At 39.3% G+C, this 20,335-nt stretch overlaps 2 protein-coding genes and 1 long non-coding RNA gene across 5 annotated transcripts in view; 1 reads left to right on the top strand and 2 right to left on the bottom strand.

Annotated features, from left to right (window-relative positions):
- Positions 1 to 1,253: 1,253 nt before the first annotated feature.
- mchr1a (melanin-concentrating hormone receptor 1a) lies at positions 1,254 to 6,569 on the top strand. Of its 2 annotated transcripts, XR_006092106.1 has the most exons (3): positions 1,254 to 1,825; positions 2,652 to 4,384; positions 6,543 to 6,569. XR_006092106.1 is itself a non-coding variant. In XM_042390837.1 (2 exons), the coding sequence occupies exons 1-2, from the start codon at positions 1,768 to 1,770 to the stop codon at positions 3,671 to 3,673; spliced, it is 1,080 nt and encodes a 359-aa protein (XP_042246771.1). In that variant the 5' UTR covers positions 1,254 to 1,767; the 3' UTR covers positions 3,674 to 5,041. The 2 variants fall into 2 exon arrangements, 1 of the variants encoding a protein (XP_042246771.1); XM_042390837.1 differs by lacking the exon at positions 6,543 to 6,569 and having other exon boundaries at positions 2,652 to 5,041.
- Positions 6,570 to 7,132: 563 nt separating this feature from the next.
- On the bottom strand, positions 7,133 to 9,461 carry LOC121906876. Its single transcript, XR_006098757.1, has 3 exons — positions 9,331 to 9,461; positions 7,325 to 7,429; positions 7,133 to 7,217 (listed from the first exon to the last, which is right to left on the bottom strand). It is a non-coding gene; the product is annotated as an uncharacterized LOC121906876 (long non-coding RNA).
- Positions 9,462 to 17,302: 7,841 nt separating this feature from the next.
- The window catches only part of usp43a (ubiquitin specific peptidase 43a), a 100,377-nt gene continuing 97,344 nt past the window's right edge, over positions 17,303 to 20,335 (bottom strand). For both annotated transcript variants that reach the window (XM_042396552.1, XM_042396559.1), the window contains exons 15-16: positions 19,561 to 19,722; positions 17,303 to 19,459 (exon numbers count right to left, since the gene is read on the bottom strand). In XM_042396552.1, the coding sequence (XP_042252486.1) occupies positions 18,294 to 19,459; positions 19,561 to 19,722 (1,328 nt within the window). In that variant the 3' untranslated portion in view covers positions 17,303 to 18,293. The remainder of the gene's footprint in view (positions 19,460 to 19,560; positions 19,723 to 20,335) is intronic.

Genomic DNA, 20,335 nt, shown 5'->3' with positions numbered 1-20,335 from the left:
AGGGTGTGACGCATGATTTCTTTATTTGAAAGAGATCCAGCAAACAAAGAAAGCAGTTAAATGAGTATCTTTCAGAACTTGGGGAATTTTTCATTTGCTATAGATGATACGACTGGATGATGACTGGAAATTATTTTTATCAGAAATCATGACCTCCGAACTAAGGACAGCAATTATGCCGTAGCTATGTAGTTTGCCAGAACAAATAAAGGAGAAGAAGATGACGAGTAGGCAGAGAGGTGGCCGTGACACATAACAAGATCACACCAGAGCTCTTTCAATATGCAGCACAGTTCCGAATAGAGACTTGTCACAAAAACCCACATAATCATCATCATAACACAGCATTTTAAGTATTGAGAAATCTCTTTCAGTCTAATTTTATTTCTGGTGAAATCAAACTGGGAAGTTTTACAAGTATTCATCCTCTGCTAGCTGTGGCATGTACTGTGGTGTTTCATGTTCACACTAGCACACTGTTTGATGCTCATGCTGCCCACATGATGCAATATTTCACTGAAGAATCTTCTTCCAGGAAACACAGATGCCAAACTCCTCAGGATGTAAAGATCTTGTGGAGCGGTAGAACAAACACACACACACACACACACACACACACACACACACACACACACACACACACACACACACACTGTCTAATCTTGTTTCCTCCACCTTCAGCCAATGATTTCCACGTTGTGATTTACCATGACCTCAGATTAGACTCTGTTACAGTATTGATGCTGGATAACCAAACCAATCGTGAGGTAAATGCCTCGGGCCTCTAAAGGAGCCTATTTATGACCTGTCATGGTCACATCCAATTTTCAAGAACGAAACGTGTGGGGACTTCAAATGAGGGGCAGCAAGGCCATCTAGTGGTCCAAAGTGGGAAAGGACATATTTGGAGGGGCTCGAAAACGGTTTTTACCTACCAATGATTAACGAGGACGTCGATGGATTCATTTGTAGCCAAGTAGGAACACCTGTCTGCCCCTCACAAGCCCATAAACTAGCGTTGGGACCGTCGACATGGCTAAGAAAGACAAACACTTTAATATGTAAGCGTGGAATTATCCACCAAAAATTTATCTGAACAGTGGAAACGAATAATCGTCTTAATCTGCGCTCTTTACACATGTTCAGTTATTCTGAGCCCAAGGGGAACTGTGTGAATAGCTTTTTTTTTGTCAATTCATCTTTTTAAAGATTCATCAATTCAAGTGCCATGATTTTCTTTCTCTCTGTTCTCTTTTCTTTAATTTCTACGTTTAACAATGGCTGCTGTTAATGTTTCAATGAATCTTATGACCACACAAATTCCCACCCACCATGCCTTGACACATAACACAATAAAATAATCCATTTGGACCAAAGGCGCATACAGCTGCACTTTTACGCACTAACTCTCATAAGAGAGAGAGAGAATGAATCACGGGCCATCAATTAGGCCTATCGCATGAGATTATACTCTGACACCTGCAGCGCAGTCGCAACTTTGCAGAGGGCGTCACAGACTCCGAGTGAAGATGCTCTCACCAAGGAGAGGCTGTATTATCACCGAGAGGCAGAGAGCGCACTGGTCTGCTCAGATGCGTCACAAAATGCTTATGCTCTAAAGGACTGAACTATTTCAAATAAGGTATCTGGAATCACTCTTAAAGAATAAAAAAGGGATTTCGGTTATAGGCTGCTTCAAATGCATTTTACCTCGGAAGCAGGCACTTGGTAATACTTCTCAACTTTGATGTACTTGGGATTTTACCGATGGATTTCTTTAACGAGTCTAATTTTTCTCTAGGAGACACTAATTCAACAACAACAGGTAGGTTGAGCAACAAGTTAATCTAATATATATAAGTAATCTAATATATAATTTATAAGCATAATAACTGCATTCAAAACGTTTTGCTGGGCTGTTTTCTTTTTTTTCTCTTTTCGTTTTCTTCTCTCCTCCAAAGTTGTCTTGTATGCTCTCTGTTTTTTTAATCATACAAGCTTTCATACCTACCATAACCATACATGGTTATTAATGCTTATTGTTTTAGTGTTAGTCATCGGCTGATTTTGGTAAGGTTTCTTTCTCTTTTTTTTGACATTTATGTGACTTTTTTGTCCATCTTTTTGTGTGTTTAAAATGTTCTTACACATTATATATTCATAGCAACTATTTAAGTTAATGAACCATTACACAGATCTTTTGCCCCATCGTCATCATTTACCTTCACTTTATGTAAGATTGAAAGAGCCGAGATACACACAGTCACACACACACACACACACACACACACACACACACACACACACACACACACACACACACACACACGCACGCAATAATCAATAATAACTTATTCCAACTCCTTACAAAAGTATCCAACAGCTCAAAAGCAAGCAGGGGAACATTAATGAGTCAGGTAATAGATAATAGATCTGGCTACGTAATTATTACCCTGACAGGTGGTGAACATTACTCCTGCTAATACACTGTGACACAATGACTGTACGTATTATAAACACTGCTTCAATATGAGATGTCACGTCATATAACATGAATCAATACAACATTCAGCACGTAATTACATAGTAGGATATGACCTAATATTTGTCCTCTGTATTTAATTGCTTCTCTCTCTTCGTCGTGTCTCCAGCTGTAGACGGGGCCCTTCATTGCAGTGCCATCCTCCCTGTCATCTATGGCATCATCTGCTTTCTGGGTATCATGGGGAACTGCATCGTCATCTATACCATCATGAAGAAGACCAAGTGTCGTGCCAAACAAACTGTTCCAGACATCTTTGTCTTAAATTTGTCAATTGTCGATCTCCTATTTCTCTTCGGGATGCCATTCCTAATCCACCAGTTGCTGGGCAACGGTACCTGGCACTTTGGAGCTGCTATGTGTACGGTCATCACTGCGCTTGACTCCAATAGCCAGATTGTCAGTACTTACATCCTCACTGCAATGACTCTCGACCGTTACTTGGCTACAGTCCATCCCATCCGCTTCAACTACATCCGCACACCCTGTGTGGCTGTGCTGGTCATTGGCCTGGTGTGGGGTCTGTCCCTGCTCACCATCATCCCCGTGTGGATGTATGCAGGCCTGATGCCGCTCCCAGATGGTCTGGTGGCCTGTGCGCTACTGCTGCCCAACCCAGTGACTGACACATACTGGTTTACACTTTATCAGTTCTTCTTGGCCTTTGCTATACCTTTAGCCATCATCTGCCTGGTGTTCTTCAAGATCCTCCAGCACATGTCCACCAGCGTGGCACCATTGCCTCCACGGAGTTTGAGGGTACGTACCAGGAAGGTGACCCGAATGGCAGTAGCCATCTGCCTGGCTTTCTTCATCTGCTGGGCCCCTTACTACATCCTCCAGCTGGTCCATCTGGGGGTGCAGAAGCCAAGCCTTGCTTTCTCCTATGCCTACAACATAGCCATTAGCATGGGCTATGCTAACAGCTGCATCAATCCATTCCTTTACATTATCCTCAGTGAGACTTTCAAGAGGCTCTTTCTCAGAGCAGTACGCCCAGTTAATAGAAAGTTTCGTGTGAATCCGAGCACCACAGATGGCGGAAGTGTGAGTGTGAGAATGGTGCCTGACGGGGCTCAGCAGGAGCCAGTCTCTCGGGAGATGATACCATCCAATGTGACCCCACAGTGAACAGTCAACCAATCAGAGTCAAAATAACTTCATCACTGTGAGCTGTGTAACCGACTATGAATGGGACATTGGCACAAGAACACATTTACATACTGTTTGTGAACAGTAATGTCAGCTCCAGTCTATAATTTTATTCAAACAAGATGTTCAATTAGACTCGATGTCGCTGATTCACACAGCTTTGTTTTTTGGAAACCTGACAAGTCTGCTGTAGGTTCTTAATGAGCTCAAACACAGTCCAGTTCAGTCGTTTACACCTGCAAAATCCCAAAAATAGTCAAACAGGCCTATCTGTTGGACTAGAATGTACCATATTTTAATTGAGATGAGTTTGCACAGCTTCCAGCATCAGGCCCATATATAGCCAAGAGAAATATAGTTAATAAAACCCCTTAGTTTTTAAGTCAAACCTGTCATGACAATCCTGAGATCTTCCTTTTTTTAAAAAAACAAGATGGGTAAACGATTGCACTACTGGCCTGGGTTTAAGACCAATGAGAAACTGATACAGAGCAGATAGTTCCTCAATACTAAATGTCTGTTTGGATTGAATACACAGAAAAATTTCAACTGTTTTCTTTCAGTGAAATTTAAACACCTGTTATTTTTTTGCTACCTGTGTTTCTTGGGCACAAATTGACAGTGTTTCTGTTATTTTCCTCCATTCTGCTCCAGTCTCTGGACATTCTTGAAGTGGATTCATACAGCTTGGTATGTTTTTGCATCCACTCACATCTTTCTAATGTCTTTGAACATAAAACTGAATACATCTCAAAGCTAATGGTGAGGTTCATGGCTGTAAATGATGAGTGATATAGAGATGCTACCCATAAAGATCAGGCAACATTTTCCTCCAGTCTGGATCCTCATTAGGCCGGATTGTTCCAAAATAGTTACCATAGCGAAATACCAATAGATCACAGCTGCTCAATGGCAACAACATAAAACATAAAATAATTGCAGCTCAGGGTGGCAATTGAAAGTGTAACATCACTGTAAATATTACATTATGAATATACACACTTAAACACACTCTTTATGTTCAATCAAAGGGACTCTGCAGGACATAAAGTACAATACATGAGGTGATACATAACACTACACACCTTCCATGTAACTTAGATTTCATAACATACCAGACACACTGTACATGCTGTTGTACTGAAAATGGACAGAGATGAATGAGATGAGTTACATAACATGTTCGTTTGTAAAGACTTGCACAGATGTAATGTAACTTGATAATTCTTGTCGATTATTGTGTCCTATGATCTTTTTAAATGTAAAATCCAACATCTGAAGAACATACTGTAAGGTTGGAGATTGTCCTGGATCATGACTTTCTAAAAACAAGGATGCAAAAATGGCAAAAATGAAAGGAAGTCTTTTATCAGACACAGCATTTAAGTATTTTTTGGTGCTCTACAGACAGGGGGGGGCATCTAGCCATTAGCTAGCTCAACATAAGTGACTGTGCTTTAACATGGAGGAGGAAACTTCCAGTCAGGGGCGATTAAGTTAGCTGTTGACCACATTCATGTTCTAGTTTTCTGTTGTTCTTTAAATGGTGTAAAAATAAACAGAAATATAGATCAGTTTGATAATCTAAAGGCTTTTACCTCAACCAGCCAACAGACTTGTACGAAGATGGATGTGATGTCTTTTGTTTCTCTCTATATCTTTTTTTTGTTTAACATTAATTCAACAATATAATGTATGTTCAACAAGAGAAAAGGTGCATAAACAATTTTGTCAGGCTAGAGTTTGTGTCATCATTTTGGCAGTAATTACCTCATTACCTCTCTTTGTCTGTCTGTTTGCTCGTTTGTTTGAAATTTAGAGTAGCGTTAGGGACGAGTGATTATGTTATTCCGGGGAGAACACCACCATACAGCCATGACAATGACAAGCCAAAATGCCTGCTGTGTATTTGTGAAAGCTTGGATTTGCATTCATTTCCTGCAGTATTTCGACAAAATAACAGTCTTTAATTGTGTAAAGTGACTCTGCATTTCACACTAACAAAATAATTGAGACAACAGCTGCTCTCAATTGAGAAAACAATTAAGAGCAGCTGTTAAGAGCCCACATTAAAAAAACAAACAAACAAGCCAACTCCTAACAAAAGTACTTTTTTGAGAATTTTACATTCCCAAACATCCCAAAGTTGTTGTATTTCCCTCTGAGTAACCTCTTCAATAAGTAAAATGGTTATTTGTCAAGCAGTAAAAGTTGCAGCTTTTACTGAGACAATGTTGATTCAGTCTGAAATGCAAAGTGAAGAATATAAACGAAGGGCTGATATCAAATCTATAAAAGACTACTAATTTTGAGATGTTAACGTTGTCCTATTGATATTAAGGTCTATTTTATTATACACATTTATGATGGTGAAATTATGTTTGTTAAGGGTTATTAATATAAATATAAATGGTCTTACTCACTGATTATGAAACTCAGGGTTTCTCAACCTTTTCTGGCCCCCGTCCTAGTTTTCAAGATCCCAAAATGGTCTTGATGCCATCAACTGTCAAATTCAGAATGGCCTCATTTTGTATTGTATTTTTAGGAGAACAGAGGAAGCTCTAATTGGTACACTGATCTTTCATCTTTTAATATATCAAACTTATTGTTAGTCTTAGAAACACATTACCCTACTTATCAAACGACACCATGTGGGGTCCCGACACCGAGGATGAGAAACTCTGTGACTGTTGTTCTTGTCTGTTATCAAGCAAAAAAAAAAAAAAAAAAGTGAAACTTTGCTTAATTGCTGATGAAACAAAATGTTGTGGGCCTTTCTATCTGTAGTATTGTGTTTGTCTTTTGTGAAGATTATTTTTTGGGGCTTTTTTCCTTTGAATGACAGACAGTGTAAAGGCAGGAAGGATGAGGAGAGGGAGAGGGAGAGGGGCACGACAGGCAACGCGGGTCCCCTGGCTGGGAGTCGAACTGTGGATGTTGCAGTTATGTGGTATGCACCTTGGCTATTAGGCCACCAGTGGGCCCTAGTATTGTGAACTTTGACATCTTAATGAAACAATATGTATGCTGTAATAGAAATATTTAAAATTTATATGAAACTGTCAAACTGGACATAATTGTACTGTGGTTGATATTTTGTTTACACATAAAGCTATAGTGTAATGGTCAAACCTGTGAATTTAATGTAGTTAAGCAAAAAAACAAACCATATTTTTAAACAGTATTTTGATTATCTCTCTCTCTATATATATATATATATGAAGAAATGGTGTTTTAAGCAAAAAATGTCCTGAGATCTTGGCTGCAGCCCAGGACTCATCCCATAGATGCCTCATACAGTCTGAGAAGCATAAATCAAATCTTCCAGGTTTGTTATTTGATTTCATCAATAAACAACAATGTGTCTTTATACTGTACACTTGGGTTCTTTATTCATACAAACAAGTAGAGAATCTGCAGTTTCTCGGGCTGTGAGTGGGCTATGTTTTGAACAACATGGTGCTATGAGATGTTTCAAAGTTGCGGTAACCTTAGTAAAGACTTCATCACCGCTGGACATCTGAGGAGCAGAGAGAGAAGCGGTTTGGAGTGAGAGAGCCACAGTTATGAGGTAATTAAAAATCTTACACAGTTAGTTTTATATTGACTCTATGTGGAGCAGTGTACCAGTCTGATGTAGTCTTTCTTTTGCAAGAGCCCAGCAGTGTCATGACTCTGATTTAATTGATCTTTCCACACGATTTGAAGTGCAGTTCCTCCTCCTCATTCCTCCTACAAAAGGTTGTGTTTTGCAAGTGACAAAGTTACCATATATAATGCAAAATTGCAGCAACACAGCGTTAAGCAGCAAAATTGCATAAGTTTTGTCTTATGTAACACGGCGTGTTACTTATAACACAGACACTAAACAATTCTATAGAAAAATAAGTTTTGCTGGAGCTCAGATGAACTTAGAGCATTCTACCCAGGAAATGACTGGAGTCTGTTTTGAGTGTATACAATCTATTACTGAACTCTGCAGCTGTGGCACAGTGGTGCTTTGAGCTCAATGCTATTACAATGTGGCATTGCAGCGTGCACAGTCTTAATTTAGGATGTTAGAATGCTAACATTTGCTATTTAACACTAAAGGCAAAGTACAGCTGAGCCTGATGTCATCAGTTCTGCAGGTATTTGGTCATTAACCAAAATATGGGATAAATTAAACAAAAGTCCTGAGGGGAGCTCAATTTATGGTTTATTTAAAGAGATTGTTACTGTATAGCTTCATATTTAGTTCAGATCTTGTATTTCAAAGCAAGCAGGGGTGGCAGGGATCATTTTAATGTCATCTAATAATGGCTGCAATTAGATTAAATGAAACTTAAATGTATAATTCCTCTAAAATGTGTCATGTCACCCAGAAAAACACACATACTCACACACAAAATAATGCACTTGTATATTCAAGTATTACATCATATTAGAGACAAGCTGTTTAACACTAATCATTTATTTCCTAGTGAACACCTGTTAAGTCTAACCTGTGAAACTCTAAATCTTCTATTGAATGGTAAAAGCATATATATACCTAACCCCTCCTCATCTCATTTTCTCATATCTTCCTGTGTCAGCTAAAAAAGTAATATCACTATTAAAGAAATAGATTGAAGTGAGTCCAGATAAGATCACCAGAGGCTATATCACATTAAAGCGGAGTCAAGGCATCAATAAAAACCTCCTAAATCTTGAAAACTGTCAGTGTTTTTCTCACATTATGGAGAATCCACTGTGGAGTTTAATGGCAATCAAAATAATTTATCTAGTATCTCTACAGGGGGGAAAGATTAGATTTGCAGTTATATATTTTAACCTGCTGTGCTGACAATTTAAATATTTCATAGAAGGATTTATGGTCCTTATGAACTCAGATCTCCCAAAACCCAGACTGAACTGTAGGATCTGTATTATTGGTTTCTATAAAATCCAATGTTGGGTCTGCAATTTACTTCTGAAAGATTTTTTTTACAATATCATGTAGAAAATATGCATTAGTAGTGTTGCATGCATTTCCTCATTACTAAATTAAAGAAATTAGAGATAGTCAGTAACCTAAATGTACTGAAACATCTACTCTGACAGCATTTTGTCTTCCAATAAATCATAAAGTCAACTTTACTGAAAGCTCCCGAAAAGGACATGGGGAAAAACAAAACAAAAATCTTCACAGAGCCTATTCAATTATTTCTTTTGCACATATTTTACCAGTTTGTACATTGGTGACGGTTTTAATACACACTGGATCAACATCAGCATCTGGAAGGCGAGATCCTAATCTTGATGGATGAAAGCTTCTTTGCAACTTATTGGAACATAATCCGTTGAGATGATCTTACTTTCTCTTTTAATGAATAGAAAGTTTCATCTAGGATCAATGTGAAGTTTAGATATGAGCTTGAATCTTTTACGCTGGAAACAAGATAATAAGACTAATACAATAATAATTCTGGGCATAATACTAAACAGATAAATGTCTGGGGTGCAACACACACACAGTGTGTCTGTTCTTGATGATGTTGTGGCAGAATGGCAACAGTCTCTCTGACAGTATTTTCAGGGTTCAAACTTTCCCTGTATTTGTTGTTTAGTTACCTCGGTGTGCACTTTCAGAAAAACAAAAGACATGTCATTACCTTTGCTGCAAACTCTGGCAGATTTGTGTGTAATAACCAATCTGGAACTTCCCAAGGAGGTGTGAGTCTGCTGACATTTCAAACGGCTGATCCTCTTCTGCAGCAGTTAAAGGTTATATATGTAAGAATTTATTACAATTTACAATGTATTAATCATTTTTTATTGCCAATGAGTGAACAGGTTGACTTGGAAAATCATTTTTGTGCCCTCCCGAGTGCCTTGCTTCTTACCCTCTAACATAAATAAATGACCGGCATCTACCGCGACAAAAACGGTGCTATCCGACTAGAAATACCCTGCAGATATTAGCTCTCTAGCTAATGATACGGCTAACTGCCTCCGTCGATGACATGTTGCCCCCTCCTGAGCACACACAGCTAAAACATTATTTCCTCAACAAAGGAGCAGAAAACAAGCCCTAGCGTAGTAGCAGAACATAGCTTACCCCTTTTGTTTTTTCTGTTAGTTGTCCAAAGGTGGTAATAAGCATTGCGTAGGTGAGAGGTGCTTTGTTGAAACATGGTGCAAAACACAACATTTGAGATCTTTTATGTTATTATGAGAAGTGTAAGCAAGGAAAAAGACATCACCTGCAATAGTCTCGTGCCAAGAGCACGCGCGAGTGCAAGCGCGAGTAACAGGATGTTGATTGCAGCTCACTTAATGGCCACCAGTGTTACTAATGAGAAAGAAATTCTGATTCTGGTTGTATTACCTGTACCTGTATTATGAAGAACTACACTATCACATGCAATTTAGGTTTAGAGTGAGCTGTTCTGGGTTTAAAAACACACACAGCCATACACAAACAACTGGGAAAATAGAAGTATTTGTTCTCCTGACCCATACATCTCTCAGAAAGTTGCATAATAGCATGAGGTGCTGCTGAAGTAATAATTATGGGCATATCTAGTGACCCATGAGTGTTGGGTCCACTTGAAGAGTGTTTTGCACTCAATGTCTGACGTCCAAGCTCTGCCAGATTAGATAGCAGCGCACATCTGTGGGAGCACTCGAGAGATAACTTGTGTATAGGCATAACACTGTGCATGTCCTCTGTATGTTTTACCGATGCACCTTTGCAAGACTTAACACCCTATACAGAAAGTATCAGAAAGTGTTAACAGTAAGTGCCATGTGATGAAAAAGTATCTCCAGTCTAGCAGCAGAAGGTGCAGTATAAGGACCGGATGTTTTTGGGTGGGAGGATAGTTGGATCATTAACTTCCTTCAGAGATGTACCATAAAAATTTCAGTGCTGATTGAAAAGCTATTTAGCTTATGGGGAATGTTACACATTTTTCAAACAAGTAACACACAAGAATCTGATGAAAAAATATTTTGGCACCCACTTTCAGTAAATCCGCTTTTTAGCTTATTAGCTTGTGAACCTAAAGTGACGCTCAATGAGTTGTTGTGTTCAAGTCATTTGTGCAAATCCAATTATCTCATCACTTGATCTCCCTGACACCATCACCACACCAGCCTTCACTAACAGCCATGCACTCCACTCAAAAATGTCTTTAACTTCATGTTACTTGACTTTGATGTTTGAGCTTCACTGTGCAGAATGATATATGTGCAGAGTTTGACATTAGAAGGTTGTTTTCACATTCATCTGCTCAAGGAGGAAAGTTTCTCTGTACTCACTTAAATCTGAGTTTAAGATGTTTACCTACAAGCGTGATCTGGGAAATATCTGGCTCTTTAGCACCTAAATGCTCCATTATGTTCACCAGCTAGTCGCTAACTGTGGCTGTTTGCCGTTTGGTGCTGAGAAGGTAGTGTACAGTGCATTTTTAGAGCTTTTTCTCTGAAAACAGTTGACTTCTGCGGCCAAAAATGAAACCATGAGAGCGGTGAGAGTGAACCTAAACAGTAAAGTAGCTAAACAACAGCTAAACAATGAGCTGAAACTTGCTATAAAGCTCCATAAAGTCATTTTTTACCTTTTGTTTGGCAGTTGAAAATATACACCAACCAAAGACTATTAGGTTAAGTTGGAATAATGTACCTCAGTGGTTGCACATTATAAGCACGGAGAGCTAGCTTCATTGTATGCTTTGTTCAGCTTAATCAGTTGATGGGAATCAACTGGAAATATAATAGAATGACTCATGGGTTCTTTTTTCTTAGCTGTTTGCACATACAGACTTCAACAATGTAAATAGAAGAGCAGGATGAGGAGAAACAGCAGGATATTCTGAGAGGTGAGGCTCAAAGAACGCTGCCTGTGTCCCCCATTAAGACCTCGTCCCCAACCTCATCACCTCCATCATCCCTGCCTGCAATATCTTCTTATAGCCTTTGCCATTTACTTAATCCCTGGTACTCACAGCAGGAGAAAAAGTAAGAATATGATGCAACTTGTGAGGCAATTCTCAAGTATCTCTTGGGTTTAATGAAAGGAGGAGAACGCTGCAAACGTAACAAACATATGCATATGCATCCGTTTTGCAATTATGTACAGTATTTAAAAAGCCACTTCCTGTTAGCACATTCCTCCCGAGGGACACAACTAAAGCAGCTCAAAGCAACATATGAGTGAAGTCATTACATAAGCATCAGCCCTCTTGTAAGTCTTCAAGGATGGTGGAGAGATTAGGAAGATATTCATTACATATCAGCAAAAAAGGTTGTTGACAAACTCAATGAGGTGGGCCAGCCGCTCCCAAGTAAGGATCAATAGAGAAAATCCACCTGCTATCTTTCTCTGCAGTTTCTCCTCACTGGCTGGAGGTGGGAGTGCAGCAGGCACTCAAAGGAAAATAGAAACCACGAATCACAGAAACCTGCAGACACACACAAAGTAAACTAACAATCACTGACAAGCAGAAGTTCTTGACATCGAAAAGAAAGTTCCCAGATTAACTTTCCTAAAAAATCAGTGCACTCTGTGAATCAACAGAGAAGAAAAGGTTACAGTTTGTTGTGTTGTTGTTGTCATTACGGGTCCCCAGGGGCCAGGACTAAATCGATTTTGGGCCGACTATGCCCAGAAAACAAGCTTTTACTTTCTGCTGACGAATCTCAACAGCAATCTTCACCTGAACGAAGCAAGATCAGGCATGCTAACAGACCCATTGTTATGTGTGTGAGTGCGTGTACCTGCAGGACCCCCCCCCCCCCCCCCCCAAGATGATAGTGATCCTGTGTCTTCTAGATGTGACGGGTTCCATCCTCTACATCCTGGCTCCTGCATGGCCCCTCAAGACCCTCTGTGCTCCAACTTTTAAACGAAGGTCAGTAAAAATGAAATATTTGAGACTTTAACTAGTGGTGGAAAGTAAAGAAGTTAAGGCTGCAAATAACGATTATTTTCCTTTTTGATTGATTAATTCCATACAGTTACGTTTGTGTGGTCACACCAAAACTCACTGCTTGTTTATGATTTGATGAATGTCCCTTTCATTAATTTCCTTAAATATATTTGAAATAGGATGTTATTGCATTGCTGATAAGATTTTCCTATGTATATTTTTTTTTAAAAATATAAATTTATAGTAAAGCATCTACAAGTTGTTGAGTGAACGCCATAGTCATAAATAATATCTTTTTATTTGTCTTATTGAAAAATGAAACAACAAACCATCACGTACAGAAGACAACTCAGGCAGAAAACATTGCAAGAGAGTCAGTTGGAAACCATCAGATCTTATTTCCAAATCACTGCACCCGATAGGTTGAATGTCAAAGATAATATGCTTATTTTTTTACTCTCTCTCTCTCTCTCTCTCTCTCTCTCTCTCTCTCTCTCTGACACACACACACACACAGTTCTGTCTGCGTATATCTACAAATATATACACAGATTTTTTTTTTTTTAATAAAATGTAGAAAAATTGCATATAAAAACATCTTCAACCCACATTTCACCAAATAAATCGTGTTAACATGGAAGTGCTCAGTTTGGCAGAGTAAACATTGCGTGTATGTGGCCACATGTGGATTGAGTCATGGAAAAAAAACAACCAGAAACAACAACACTCGACCTCTCAAATAAATAGAAATCTACTGCTTCGTTCTCAGAGAAAAAAAACAAATACAAGTGGATTTAATTCATTCTGTATCAGTGATTAACTTCTTTTATCTGAGAGGCAGCGAACAAACTGAACTTGAACATGGTTTGTTAGACTAGGTGCGAGATGGAAAATGGTCGGCTATGTCCAGCATCTATAATGATTTGTATTGAAGCATACAAGTACGTGTTCAGAATTATCATCAACATGATAACATATAGGTCGCTCAGATATAGACATTCCTCTTTCTCTATTGTTGTAAAGCTCTGGGCTTTCTATCCTGGTGACAAGACACTAAGAGTATTCATTTATCAGCTTCTGAGGAGTTCTGGCAGACAATTTGAGTGTGGACAAGACCGTAGAGAGGCCACACGAATGCTTGCATTTGTTTTCTTTAATACAAAGCCACAAAGCTCTTCGTCGAGTGGAACTTGGCTGTTAAGAGCACAAATCTCCGGCGACAGTGTGTTATTTTAAACAACCGCGTGATTATAGTGATTTCAGCCTCTATTTCAGAATCTATTCATAAGATTTGGTAAAATAATAGTTGAGGACAAATAGCGACCAACAGTCAAAACAAAGCCCTCTTGACATTTCAAGGAGAAAACTTAAACGGTGTATTTACTGTAGTATTGCTTCCTGCTCAAAGAATACAATTTCATATCAGCACTTCAGAGTCAAAACTTGTGCAAAGGGCCGACGCTAACAGATAAGACATTCAACTATTATTGCTGAGTCACTTGAGACTAGCTAAAAAAGCTAACAGACGGCAGATAAAACGTGGAGTGTGTTCTTGTATGTGAGTCAACTGATCCAGATACATCATTCAATAGAGTTAAACTGCCACCACACAAATATTTTGTACTCATTTACTATGGAAATAGAACGATTTTAAGAAAAAAGGAAAAAACCCAAAGAACAAAAAGCTTTTACCAACAATGGTTTAAAAACAGATTCATAATGTATCATAATGACTGTGTCAATAATTACAGCTATCGCTAAACTATCCTGCAAATATAACCTTTTTGGCTTGGGACATAATAAGAGTTATTAGAGTTATTTTTGTTTTCTGGCCACTCATCACATTGTGGGAATTTTGTCATTACGTTTCCCTAAATTGTCTAATAAAATCTAACTTCATCATTGAAAGCAAGGAGTACAAACTAACCGTAAGTTTTTGCTTTATTAGCAATAATGATAACAAGGCATAGAAGGAAAACTGCAGCAGAAATGTATCAGTCAAGCAGGGAAAGTAGTATTTAACATCTCCAGACATGAAAAATGATGGCTGCACCGTACCCTGACTTGTAAAGAATTTCGTGTGTCATAGAGTTGAAAACATATTTCTCAGTTGAGTCACTGTTGATAAGAAACAGCAGCTTGTATCTTTAGCATAAAAATGCTAAAATATTTATTCCAGTGTAAATAAAACAATGCAACTGTACATACTTATGATCTGTATAGAAAACTTGCTTCCTGCAGCTTAAATCCTTTCAGGCTCCTCAATAAAAGGTTTCCAATACAAAGGAGCTGTTTATTTTTTAGCATAATTATGATACTGCTTGGTACGGCAACTGCATGTCTAATATTTGTAAGCTTCAAACAAACATTAAATGACGCTGTTAACTCTGGTCATGTTTGTGCAGAATTCCTCCTCTGTGCGGATGGAGATCGTGCAGGGTCGATGGAGATCTCTAAGCCTATTATAATGCTTCTGACAACAGAGCGCTAAGCATGCCGTACTCATTTCCAAATGTGAATACTGTGTGAATACTCATTATACACATTCAGATGATGTGAACAAACTTCTGCTCCCTTGTTTAAATAGTCACAGACAAGAGAGGAGCCCCTTCTAATTTCTAATATGTGATGACACAATTAGGGCTTCAACCAATGATTTTCATTATCGATTAATCTGTGTATTATTTTCTTGATTAATTGATAAGGTTTATAAAATGTCAGAAATGGTGAAAGATGTTTCTCAAAGCCCAAGATACGACCTACAGTATCACAACCCAAAGATATTGAGTTTACTGTCATAAAGAACTAAAGAAACTAGAAAATATTCACATTTAAGAACCAGAGTATTTTGATATTTTTCTTTAAAAAATGACTCAAAACAATTGAAGTAGTTGGTGATTTATTTTCTGTCAGTCCACTTAATGGACTAATCGTTGCAGCTCTAGACACAATGATATAAAGATGAGATTTCATTGAACTCCAAAGAAATATAGAAGAAAGAAAAGGAATTTGAAACAAAATATTATACTGTGTGAGTTCAACAGAATGGTGTATTTATTGTAAATGCAGAGACAAAAAATGTTTGAGGATATTTAGAGTTGGGTTGGAAGAATGCCTCCTTCCGTTTAAGAAGCTGAAGGCTGTAATACTCAGCAGAAAACAACAAATAAGACAGAGGTTATTCAATGACTTTTGCTTTCCACAAAGTCAACCATGAAGTAGATTATCCATGTGAATACTCTATTATAACATATTGATTGTTCAGTGCCTGAAAAAAGGGGTGGGGGGGTGGGGGGGGGGTTGTAAGGCTGATATAGAGCTTTTACTTTATGCTTCAATATATCTTCATTAACTTCTATCACATATTGTGATAGATTATTATTATTTTAGCAGTAGTGTTATTTACTTCAGAGCATCCCATTGTGTGTAAAGCTCAAATTAAATGTGCAAATATCAAAGTAAAGGCATTAATATGTCATGGGGGGAATTTCAGTGCGCATGCAACACTTAAACATCACTGCAGCAGTAAATCCGACTGGTCTGTTATGCTACTATCCTGTACAACCAGAATCTGAAGAAGACTTGTTGTTACAAGATCACCAATTTGAATTAATGGAGTGGAAAATGAAATTATCACTCGATTTTCCCTCCACTGCTTATATAAGTGACCTTGAGGGAAGTGGCTCTGGTTGAAGCTGCACAGTGGTCAAAAAAAAAAAATAGAAGAGTGTTACTCTATTATGCATTTCCTACATATGAACAACAACTGCTTCAATGTGAAGCAAGATGATGTTGAAAAAAGGTAGCAAGGTGAAGGTAAAAATCTGCATAAGTAACACAGATTACACTTAGGAGAATAAAAAAAAAATGCCTGCATGTTCCCCCGTAAATTAAGCTCTCAGGACATAAACACTTTTATAATTTATCAAAATACTCCAAGCCATGAAGCAGTGAAATGACAAAGTGCACAGCTAAGCCTTCATTGTGCCAGATTCACAGAGGAGTGATTGGATTGTTCAGACTAGGAATAATAAAGGAAAAAAAAACACTGACACATCTTGCATTTGGGTGTTTTGTGGTGTATTTCTTTTTCTGTTAACTGTCAAAATAAGCAGATAAACAGCTCGCACACTGCAGGGCTCCAATGTCCATTTAAAATTTATTGCACAGAGATGTTTTGAGCACCACTGTTCTTCATCAGACTGGAGGATAGGAGTCTGATGAAGAGCAGCGGGGCTTGAAACATCATCTTGGTGCATTAAATGATAAGTGGACATTGGAGCTCTGCAGTGTGTGAGCTGTTTATTTATTTCGGCCCAACACCTGCCCTCTTCGGTTTAGATGTGCCAAATGTGGTCAATGTTAGCCTGTAATATTCCCAGCTCTGCTACAGTGAAGCTTAATTGCAAAAAAAAAAAAACCCATTAAATGTTGGGTTCTGGTGACTAATTTTCTCAGAATTGATATTCAACAAACACGGTTTAAAAAACAATGGAGGAGGCTGATTTTCTCCACCAACAGTAGCTGGTAATAGTAATCACGCTCTCTCTTCTGATGCTAATTCCGGTCACCGTCTTCACATAACCCGCAGCTAAATGCAACTGTTTTATAACAGTTGATAAAGTTATGGAGGGGACAAGAAATCAGAAACTGAAATAAATAATGGTTCCACAGAAATAGTAGAAGAAAGAAACAGCGAGACCTCATGGAACACATTTAACATGACTCACTGATGATATACAGTATAAAAAGGTGTAAAACAGCCTCTAAGAGTGGATATTGCATTTATATTACACTTCACAGTAGACAAATGTACCTTTTAGTTCCCTTCCGCTACATGGAGATTAGTGAGCTCAGCTGCAGAAAAGCACCCCTGGACCTAGTAGGGATTCATTGTCATTATTCAAACAACAATTAAGAATCCAGTTCAGTGCCTCTACAGAATACAACTCCTACAAAAATTACTCATTACAGGTCCTGGTCTTTCCACTGTAGGTGGAATAAACAACAACTCCACTCAGGGTCATAAAGAGACAATCTGCTTTATGAAAACTCAGTCTTGTGTTCAAAGCCCTCTGTGATGGCATCCTGTACTTAAAATTTAAACATTAAAGAAGGGATTAGAGATGAATAATTGATATTAAATCATAATCTGCAGCCTCAGAGCGCCACTGTTAATCCAGTGGACACATTACATTCTTATAAATGAACACAATCAGTGTGTCTTGATTGTAAGCAAACAGTAAGAAAAATAGAGTGATGAATTCCAGCACTCACGCTACAATGATAAGACACAAATGCAGAGATTATGTTTGTATGTGTGCATGTGTCTGTAAGGGATTTCGTGCTTCCAGTGCTAAACAGACATAAACTCATTGGTCTAAACTGCATATTAGGTTGCTCAGGCACTTGTTTTTTTAAGTCATAGAAAACAGAATAGAAATGGACTTCCTCTGACATTTGATGGACAGGTCACATCATTTCGTTCTGCTCTCTGCTCTTTATATCCAAGCTTTATAGCACCTTTCATGTGCTCCATGTCTCTCAATTCCATGGCGCGAACCTCTTCAGCCAGTGCATTTTCTGGGAACAAAAGAGGCGTACCACTGTGAATTGAGCTCTATTGCTTTGATCTTGGAGATTGGACGTCATTCACTTGATGTCAGCTAAAAGGCTTTGTGCATGTGGGAAATATCTTTGTGTCAGAAGCTGGACTCAGGGACTGTCCTTTTGCGTCCCAGCGAGGTTGTGCTGTAACGAGTCCTCTGCAGGGTACCGTAAGATGGTTTGTCTGTTGTCAGGCTGCGCGTTGGTGCGGGTGCTGTAGACATCCCGTTACGATGTAAAGATGCTGTCCTTCGCATGCTCTGCTCTGCCTTTGTGGGGATGTTGGAGGAGCTCTGGGAGCGTTTGATGTCAGACGCCTTGGTTCGTCCCAACTTCCCGTTTGACAGCTCATCGCCCAGATGGCCCGAGCCATAAGACTTGCCGCCTTCCACCCCAGTTCCGCCTCCAGCTGCTCCGTTGGACAGTGACAGCCTAGAGAGAGTCCTTCTGCCTCCATCCTCGCCTCCCCCCTTCCCTGACTCACTCTCCTTGGACTTCCTTGGGTCCTTATCCTTCTTCAGGAAGTTACCTTTGAAGAAAGAGAGCAGTCCCTCATGACTCTTGGGCACTTCTCCTTTCTTGGGCTTAGAGTTTCCTTCATATGCACCGTGATGCTCCCTATCAACCCTGTCTCCCTTTTGTCTTCTCAGAGTCCCATCATGAAGGCTGGGAGTGCTGTAGCTGGGCTGCACTCCAGCACTGGAGCCCATTTTTGGCTCAGTATCCGGGAGGGCTTTGGAGGAGCTCTGCTTCTTGGCATCTTTTCTCCTGGTTAGGGTGTTGCTGCTAGAGCTACTGCTGATATTGGTGGTGGCCTCATCTCTTGTCTGGCTCCCCTTACTGCGTCTCAAGCTAGCTGTTTTATCTGCTGGCCTCCTCTGGCCCTCTGGGACCTGTGGAGACTCAGGCTCATCTCCTGCTTTAGCCACTAAACTTATACTCCCAACACTGGAAGATCGGATATTGGTTGCAGTCTTGCCCTCAGCTGGTTCCTTTGCGCTGCGTGGTTCGCTCATCAGCATTACTATCGGATCCTTTGTGCATCGGGGCCGCCGGCCAGATTCCAAGTACTGGACCAGCTCCACAGGGGCAGGATCTTGGACCGCTGGAGGTGCTGGGTCAGGTTTTCGTCTGTCCTTTGAACCAAAGGACCATCGCAGGGGAAGCACTTTGCTCAGGGTGTCCTTGGTCTTGGTGGGGGCTCGCATGCTCACACTGCGTCCCTGAAGACCCCTGACAAATGGCCTGCGCTCAAAACCCCCTAACAATTATGTAGAGAGGAAAACATTTTAGTTTTTACATTTAGATGCAAAACGTGTCCACAGTATTAATCTTGCCACTAAATAGATTAGGAGCCTTTACCTCTTTCCTCTTTAGAACCATTGTCAAGGAAGACTGGAGACTCGGGAGAGTCGGGTATGGAAGACGGGCAGGTGGTGGAGGATCGAGACACCAGGCTGCCTCTCTTACTGTTGCCTGTCAGCCGGATTAACCAGTGATCTGACATTGATGAACTTGTGGAGCCTGTGAGACACACAGAGGGAAGAGAAGTAATGTAATAATACCGCAATGTAAAAATAATTCTTTTTAAGTAGTACAAGTACAGGGGTATTAACTGCAAAATATACTTATATACTGCTTTATATACTGTTGTGTACTTCAAGTTTCAAGATTCAACATAAATAAATTAATTTTTGTGTTCAGGCGGAGAGAGGAGGTTTCCAGAAGAAGAGAAAATTACAGATGTAAACAATCATGTGTGCAAGTACTGGACAGAGAAAAGCTTTAACTGGAACTCTGATTACTGATTAGTCATGAACAAAACTGTAAAAGCAGCATGCTGGCATGGAAACAGCATCACTGCAACACTGTGATTATGTTAAATTACATGTGGGGACAGAAATAACAGCACCAACCAAATTACTATGTCACATTATTCTTTTTTCTAATTTTTTAGATGTGTATTAAGTGTACTCACAATTATAAAAATAAAATAAAATAAAATAAATTAAACGTTCACACAGGAGAGACCATTACTTCTATGCCGTCTAAGGTCGGCTTAGTTTATGGAAAACATAATGGCATAAGCCATTTATCGCCGCTATTAAGTTGTTTTCACTGCTGCTACATGTCTTTC

Source organism: Thunnus maccoyii, chromosome 2 (assembly GCF_910596095.1).
Source record: "Thunnus maccoyii chromosome 2, fThuMac1.1, whole genome shotgun sequence".
In the NCBI taxonomy this organism is placed as follows: domain Eukaryota; kingdom Metazoa; phylum Chordata; class Actinopteri; order Scombriformes; family Scombridae; genus Thunnus; species Thunnus maccoyii.
The sequence above is the reverse complement of the archived record's forward strand: the minus strand, read 5'-3'. Positions and strand labels throughout refer to the sequence as shown.

What these genes read in the sequence shown, in the direction of transcription:
- mchr1a (XM_042390837.1), top strand. Translation starts at nt 1,768, where the DNA reads ATGGATTTCTTTAACGAGTCTAATTTTTCTCTAGGAGACACTAATTCA. An exon ending in CACTAATTCAACAACAACAG is followed by an intron (nt 1,826 to 2,651) that starts GTAGGTTGAGCA and finishes TCGTGTCTCCAG; the next exon opens with CTGTAGACGGGGCCCTTCAT.